The 8,475-nt window shown below is 35.0% G+C and overlaps 1 protein-coding gene across 1 annotated transcript; it reads right to left on the reverse strand.

Moving 5' to 3' along the window:
• Window positions 1-1,607: 1,607 nt before the first annotated feature.
• LOC145033463 (UDP-glucuronic acid decarboxylase 2-like) lies at window positions 1,608-4,081 on the reverse strand. The gene is made up of 7 exons (XM_078982068.1): window positions 3,658-4,081; window positions 3,091-3,389; window positions 2,816-2,963; window positions 2,666-2,745; window positions 2,501-2,584; window positions 2,241-2,408; window positions 1,608-2,150 (listed from the first exon to the last, which is right to left on the reverse strand). Exons 1-7 carry the CDS (start codon window positions 3,929-3,931, stop codon window positions 1,929-1,931), a joined length of 1,275 nt encoding a protein of 424 aa, XP_078838194.1. The 5' UTR covers window positions 3,932-4,081; the 3' UTR covers window positions 1,608-1,928.
• Window positions 4,082-8,475: the final 4,394 nt, after the last annotated feature.

Genomic DNA, 8,475 nt, shown 5'->3' on the forward strand with positions numbered 1-8,475 from the left:
AAAGTCCGTCAAGCGAAGAACACCAAGAGATGACAAATCTGCAAGAACAAACAAGAAACTCGCAGCACCAGGATCTCAAGAGATAACAAAGAAAAAAAAACGTTTTCAATTGGAAGAAATTCCACAGAAAACCTTAGATCAAAACAAGAACCCTAGATTTTCACAGACTACGTCAACGAACTAGAGATTTCTATAGAACTCACCAAGGTTAATCGATCTATGAAGATCTACAAGGATCTAAACAACAGAAAACAAAGGATCTAAAAAAACAAAGTGAAGATACCTTTCATGTCTGATGAGCGCAAGAACAGATTAGTCAGTGAACGAAACTCCTAGCCACCATGACTCTAATACCATGTTAAAAATTATAATAATAATTTTTTCCGAACATCAATAACTATTATATCATTTAATGACAAAAAAACCTTAAAGTTTTCATGTATATACAAATAAAACCTCACTGCAAATATTTATTCTAATATATCACTCAACCAAATCTAAAACAAATTATCAAGAAAAAAACATCAAAATATTGATAAATCCTAACATCTATGATATATATATATATATATATATATATATATATATATATATATATATATATATATATATATATATATATATATATATATATATAGAGAGAGAGAGAGAGAGAGAGATAGATGTAATTGAAAAAATCAATCTATCACTCTAAAATGCAGCTGCCCTTTCTTTATATCACCGGATTAAAACTACGGGTCAAATCCCAGAATCCACGCGTCAAATTTTGTACTAGATTAACAAAAAAACAAGCTGCAACCCAGAAGAAATGGGAAAATGACTTAAAAGCCCAACGAAGTTTCCAAACCATTCAAAAAACCTCAATCATGTTTTGTCTGTTCAAAAAAACCCAACGAACTTAACCTTTTGTCTAAAAAGTTCAACAAAGTTTCAAACCGTTCAGAAAATTCCAATTTTGTTTTATTTAAGTTCGTTGGGTTTTTTTTTTGAACAGTCAAAACATGATTGGAGTTTTTTAAACGTTTTGGAAACTTCGTTGGTCTAACAAGTCATTTTTCCGATACGGTAATAAGCCACATCATCTGTTTCTCTTATTTGACTTTCAAGAAAGTGTAACTTAGTTGGGTTTTGTAGATATAATGTTAAGTTTGTTGAGTTTTTTTGAACAGACAAAACATGATTGGAGTTTTTTAAACGGTTTGAAAACTTCGTTGGGTTTTTAAGTCATTTTCCCCAGAAGAAATCTATAATAACAGAAACTATTCTTTAAACCAGATCAATAACAAAAAGTGTCACGATAAGGAATAACAATATGTCCACAATCATCCCAACAACAAAAATAAATACAAAACTAATCCAGAAAAAATAAATAATGAATGTTAAAAATCAATTAATATTTTCAAACAGAAGTTAACACCACGATGCCCGACTTTTGTATCCCATGTGTATGTCACTTGCAAAATCTTGAAATCAGTGTCCCAAGTTCAGTGGAAAAGGTAACAGAGAATATGGCAATCTTGATAAAGAAGCTACATACTAAGCTTTTTATGCACGTATTTAAATCAAATTCGCGAGATATTATAAGTATACAATTTCAATACACGGTATATAAATACAAAAATACGTAAAGTTTCCAGGTATTCCATTTTCACATTATTCATTATCCCTATACAATACACAATATATATCTCTCTTAGCCACCATATTACACCAACCAACCAACCATCAAATTTAACACTATTTTTGTGTAAGGTCCATTTTAACAGCAAATATAAAGGCCTTTTTTGATTGGAATTCAAATACCATTTTGGTACTAAACAATCATTTATATATATTCTTTTTTTCTTTTTTAGTGATAAATTTATTCTTCGAGAAAGTCTCCCTGACTTCCTAATTAACCTAATTAATTAACCTAAACAAACACAAAGTTAAAACGTACTCATACTGCTACCACCTTCTTTGAGGTCGCCAAAGATGCGTTGTCGGAAATCCGACACCATCAGAGGAAGTCCTTCCCGGAGTGTCACTGACGGCTGCCACCCAAGAAGCTCTTTAGCTCTGGAAATGTCTGGCTTCCTCTTGTGTGGATCATCTTCTGTATTTGGCCTGAACTCTATCTTTGCATTTGGGTCTATCGTATCTTGCACCACCTGACACAAATCCACATCGCTTTCTTGAATTAATTCACAGAAACCCTTGAAAGTTTATACATATAAAAAATGACAGCGTTTTAGGGTTACCTTGGCGAGTTCAAGCATGGTGAATTCACCAGGGTTTCCGAGATTAAAAGGTCCAACATGTTCTCCTTCCATTAGCCTCATTAATCCATCTACCAAGTCGGACACGTATTGGAAGCTCCTTGTTTGCATTCCATCTCCATAAACAGTCAACGGTTGTTTCCTCAAGGCCTTAATTATATTGATCGATACACCAAATATTAATTTGTGTTTTTTTTCCAAATTAACAATCACAATTTGTTAATTAATAATTAAACGTCCACCTGAGCGACGAAATTGCTGACAACACGTCCGTCGTCAAGGCACATCCGTGGTCCATAAGTGTTGAAAATTCTAGCAATCCTAACCTGCAAAAGATATCATCAAAAGTTGTACGTTGTTTTCCATGATACTTAATTACAGAAAAACGGAAAACCATATATGGGAACCTCGGTGTTAAGCCCTCTATGATAATCCATGGTGAGGGTCTCTGCAACACGCTTTCCTTCGTCGTAACAGCTCCTAACACCTGCATGCATCCATGGAAAATTAACAATATGTATTAAGCTAAAGATATATACTGGAATTAATTAACTCACCAATGGGGTTAACGTTGCCCCAATAGGTCTCGACTTGAGGGTGTTCAAGGGGATCGCCATAGACCTCGCTTGTACTCGTTAACAAGAATCGTGCATTGATCCTCTTTGCGAGTCCTAACATGTTCAACGTTCCCACCACATTTGTCTTGTGATATCTCAATCTCCGTCAAGGATCGATTAATTTCTAACAAACACAATTAAAGTTCTAGATCGATGTCACAATAAATTTCATATATACAAATTAACCTGGAAGAAAATAAAGTTATGAAGGATATGATTGTTTTGACGGGGTTGTATTTGTAATGTACGGGGGAAGCGGGGCAAGCAAGATGATAGATTTGATCGACTTCTAACAAGATGGGTTCAACCACATCATGGCGAATGAGCTCGAACCTAGGGTTCCTAAGATGGTGGAGTACGTTGTCTTTCCGGCCTGTAAAGAAGTTGTCGAGTACGATAACATTATCCCCACGCGCCATCAGTCGATCCACCAGATGGCTTCCGACGAACCCTGATCCACCCGTCACTAACACCCTCAAACTCTTCGACTTCAACCCAAGAGGAATCCTCGCACCTGTACAATCAAATATATATAAACATCGATCTAATTATAGTGTGACGAAGATCAAAGGGAGGAATAATTAAGTTCGTAATTAATTATATTAGCAAGGTTTTTGCGATGATTCCCTCTTGAGCTGAGATTTATTAGTCTTATCGAGTCCATTATTGCACATAATGGATCGACTGCATCTAAAATCGTATTCAAATTTGTTGCTAACAAAACCCTAAAAGGATGAATATGTAAATAAAATAAAAAATGAATTGGTGATTTGGCTACGGACCCGCCGCATTGACGAGATCGAAATTGCGTGTAGGGAGTTCATAGGCTATCCGACGGGGTACGGAAGTCGATACGGCAACCTGAAACGATGCAGAGATCGGTTCAGACTGCGACGACGACGGAATGACGACGACATTGGATATCAGAGCTACAATGGTTATTCCGATAAGCACAAACAGCAGACGTTGTTCTCCAAACATGTACCGAACTGAATCCTTGATCGAAAATCTGGCAGGATTGATCTGGCCTTCGTTTTGAATCCTTTCTGGATTCATATTTCGATTTTTTTTTATTTGATGATTATGATCCGGAATAATGAGCGAATCTGTATTATTGGGCAAATCGAAAGGGAGAATTTGTCGGGAAGGATGGAAAGAGAGAGAGAACGGGGCATGATTTCATACATGCGTAGATCTTCTGCTTTACGTGAGAGAGGCTCAAACTGAGGGAGGTTCGAAATAGACGGTGCATAATTTGTAATATTATTATCACATAAAAAGTAAGACAACCCTATTCTCGTCACCATTTTCTAGCCCAAGTTTCGGAGGCCTAAAATACTAATAAAAAATGGAGTAAATTACACGAATGGTCCCTATGGTTTAGGGTAATTTGCACGTTTGGTCCCTAATTTATTTTTTTAACTCGGAAGGTACCTACTGTTTGTTTTTGTTACACGCTTGGTCCCTATCTTACCTAAAAAGACTATTTTGCCCTTGATTTTTTAATTTATTTAAATAAACATACTCCCAACCTCACTCCACTCACCTTACCCTACCTATCCCATCATCTTTCTCTAATCAAATAATAATCTTTTTAGGTAAGATAGGGACCAAGCGCGTAACAAAAACAAATAGAAGGGACTAAACACGTAACAAAAACAAACAGTAAGGACCTTCCGAGTTAAAAAAGTAAGTTAGGGACCAAACGTGCAAATTACCCCAAACCATAGGGACTATTCGTGTAATTTACTCTAAAAAATGGTTAATTGCATATTTATGCAACGAAATTTAATCGTCCCTGTTTATGCAATTGTGTTATTTTTATACAAAACATATAAACGTATTTTAAAATAGATCTGAATCATGCAACTAGCGAATCTGGTTATTAAAATTTTAATCGACCTTTATCTTTCAATTTCTACTTTTTTTTTTCTTTTTTTTCTTTTTAAACAGCAAGAAATTTATCAAAGCAACACAAACAATATGCTAGTGAGCATTAACAAAAAATGGAATTACAATTAATGACAATGTCCTTGAAAATCTTGTTGTTCATATACACCATAAAACCCATATGAAAGCCAATAGAATCACTTCAAGTTTGTTGCCTTTATCCTTCTTATCTGCATTCTTCTTCTCAATAGTTTGGAACATATCTCCAATGGCAACTTTGTTAGCTGGAAACTCATGACTCCACATATTAAGAGGAGCGATAACTTAGCCGTCGAACACCAGGTAAACAGGTGGTTCTTCGTCTCCTCATAACTATGGCACAAAGGGCAATGTGTGGATCTGATTTGAGAACTTCTCACTGCCAAATTCGACAAGGTTGGTTAATGACCCAACCTTGTCCTCCAAAATAGTACATTTAATTTTTTGGGAGTTGACTTGTTCCAGTAAGTATGAAAATCCAAACGTTCAAGAGCGTGGTAGTCTATAAGCTTTCTAATGGAAGAAACCATGAATTTTTCATCATCTTCGAGGCCCCACTCCCAGCCTTTATTGGTTCTGTAAAACATGTTTCTAAGATCTATATTTCCAAGGTTAAGAGTTGTTAAATGTGAATCAAGCATTTGGATTATGTTCATGGAGCATTTTGAGCACTTGGAACTCGATGGAGCAATTAGGGTTCATGGAGCTTGTGACAAAGAAACGGATCATCTGAGAAAGGAATGGATCATCTGAAAAAAGAATAGATCAAGTGCCAAAGGAACGAATCGTACATAAGGGAGTTTGGGGCACCTGGAAGAGGTTTGGAGCACTCGGGAGTTATATGGAGCAACAATGGAACCTTGTTGCACCATATATTGAAGGGATGGGCCAAGAAGGATGCTGTTGCGCCAAGAGCATTCCTTCTTGTGCCACTATCCTCCATCTTGCACCATGAGGGGTTCTTCTTGAGCCATAGGGTACTCTTGTTGAGCCATGGAGTATGCTCTTGCGCCATGCATGTCCTTGTTGTACCATGTATGTTCTTACTGCAACAAGGTGGTGTTGTTGCTCCAATCTTAATGTTCTTGTGCCACACTTGAAGCCTATTACGCCATCCATACACTTGTTGCACCATCATGGTGCAAGTTGGACCATATTGGTCCTTAATGAGCCAAGTATGATATGACATCCTATATGATGTTCAAGACCGTTCAAGGATGCTCAAAAGTTGGTATTGCTCAAGGATTACACCATATTGTGCCACCATGATGGATGTTGGGTCATTAGTGTTCATGATGCACCACGTGTACATCATGATGCTTCACTATGGTACAAAGTGCTCCATCATGTGTGTTGTTGATGCTCATGGGTTGTATGACATGGAAGAATGTTTCAGAAGATGTTGGATTAGATGTCTAAGCTCATAACTATTATTGGTATGTACTTGGCCCGAGAGTAGCATGGTCCATTTGGTTGCATATCATCAGGACAATTTGTTAGGATAAACTTTTGAGAGAAGAGGTTATATATGATTTATTAATATATTATAAGTTATAATATATTAATATGAAATCATATGAGTTAATTAGTATTGATCAAGAATTAATTTGGAATTAATTTAGTGATCAAAAGAGGCTAATTAAATCTATGGGGACTAATTATGTTAATTAGTTATATATATATATATATGTGTTGGGCTTATGATCCATGTTGGACCAAGTTTATGTATGGATATATAAAGAGTTGGGCCACATGAACCATGGATCATAAAACCCATAGGTATGGATTTGGGTTATATCCATGACTCTAGAAATCCCACATATAAATACATACTTCATTGCCCAAAATCTCCATAAGTGTATTCTTGGAGTTCATGGTGTTTTTAGGTGCATGGAATTCTCTCTCAAGTTCATCCTTTTTCAATGGTGTGTTGTGATTCCACTTGAGGCTTCCACACTATTAGGGCTAAGCTCTTTAAGGCCAAATACATCAAAACTTCAAGTTCCATCAAAAGGTATGTTATCCTAACTAGTATTTTATATGGTTTATATCAAATACATGCTAGTTGTAGGTTTACTACCTTGGAAACCATTTGCATGTATAATTAGTGAAAACATAGATCCAAGGTATTTAGGATTGTATGTGCACCATATGATATTGTAATATACTAAAACCCAATAGTGGTATCAGAGACATGAGTTGTTTTCAATTATACTTGATGCAACTAGTTGAAAAAAACCGAATTTTTTCTGTTTGGACAGTAGACTCGACGATTCCAATGTGTGACTCGACGAGTCCATGAACAAATGCATCCAACTCGTCGAGTTTGTTCATTCACTCGACGAGTTGGGCCCCCTGATAGCATATATTCGTGTTTTTTGACCTGTTTTGGATGAGAAACATTACCACAAAGTGTTTTTGTTCACAAAATTTGTTTTTGGTACTATGGTAATGTTTATTTTCATCCAAATAAAGGATAATTGTCAAAGTTTCATGAGTCATGTTAATTTTTGTGACTAGCTATGTTCTTGAAAAATGTTGATATGAATTGTCTTTACTTATGAGTTTGATCTTGTTCATAGAAAACTTACTTGATTAATGTGTTAATTGGTAATTTGATCGTAATGTTTTTTTATAAACTCCATAACTTGTCCTCAAGTTATGGAAAGTGAAGAGTTTTTCATTTAAAAGCACATTAAGTCTCATAGGTTATGAAAATGAAAGAGACTCTATTTTTAATGTCATCATTAAATGATTTTATGTCTTCCATAACTTGTCCTCAAGTTATGGAAGTTGAAAGGTTTTTTTCATTAAACCATAATTAAACTCATAAGTTATGAAAATCCAAGAGTTTGGAAAGGTTTCAAAACTTGCCCTTAAGTTTTGAAATTTGTAAAGTCACCCCCATGTACACTTTAATTCCAAACCCTTTTTAAAAGTTAAAATTCAAACTTTATGGACTTCATTAAATTAATAAAAGTGTTTAATTAAAAGAGTTAATAATTCCATAAAGATATAGTTTAAGTTTAATTAAATTAAGAGTATAGTTTAAGTAATAGATTAAACCACCAATTATTTTAAATGTTTAAAATACACCCTTATATTATTATAATATTAAAAGTTAATGATTATATATATATATATATATATATATATATATATATATATATAAGATTAAAAGTCAGCCTTACCGTTAGTAAGCCTCATTCACGAAGTCGGTCTATAAGGGGGGGGGGGGGTATAAGGTTACTGCCTATAAAATGGCAGTTTAATGGGTGTCCACTCTCACCCACCATCTCCTTGACTGGTGAAGGGTCGTTAACCGAACGGGTAGGAAATGACTATAATTCTCCTTACATTAAAAATATAATGATAAATACTAAGTAACTAAACACTTATAAATTCTCAATCTTAGTTACTTAGGAAAATGTTAAATGGTGATAACCCATGAAATTACACTTTGTGTTGGGTTATGAGCATTCTAACACTCCTAAGTGTACATGCAACCCTAAATACCTTGGATCTATGTTTTCTCTATTATACATGCAAATATGAATATCCAAGGTATTATCCTAAACTAGCATACAAAACAATGGATATAACAAGATAGAATACATACCTCTTTGATGGTGCTTGTCTTCATGAAGCTTGAGTGCCTAGTGCCCCAAGTG

This window comes from Lactuca saligna, chromosome 3 (assembly GCF_052625555.1).
Source record: "Lactuca saligna cultivar CGN05327 chromosome 3, ASM5262555v1, whole genome shotgun sequence".
In the NCBI taxonomy this organism is placed as follows: Eukaryota; Viridiplantae; Streptophyta; class Magnoliopsida; order Asterales; family Asteraceae; genus Lactuca; species Lactuca saligna.

What these genes read in the sequence shown, in the direction of transcription:
- LOC145033463 (XM_078982068.1), bottom strand. Translation starts at nt 3,931, where the DNA reads ATGAATCCAGAAAGGATTCAAAACGAAGGCCAGATCAATCCTGCCAGA. An exon ending in ATAGAGGGCTTAACACCGAG is followed by an intron (nt 2,585 to 2,665) that starts GTTCCCATATAT and finishes TATCTTTTGCAG; the next exon opens with GTTAGGATTGCTAGAATTTT. An exon ending in CCATGCTTGAACTCGCCAAG is followed by an intron (nt 2,151 to 2,240) that starts GTAACCCTAAAA and finishes GATTTGTGTCAG; the next exon opens with GTGGTGCAAGATACGATAGA.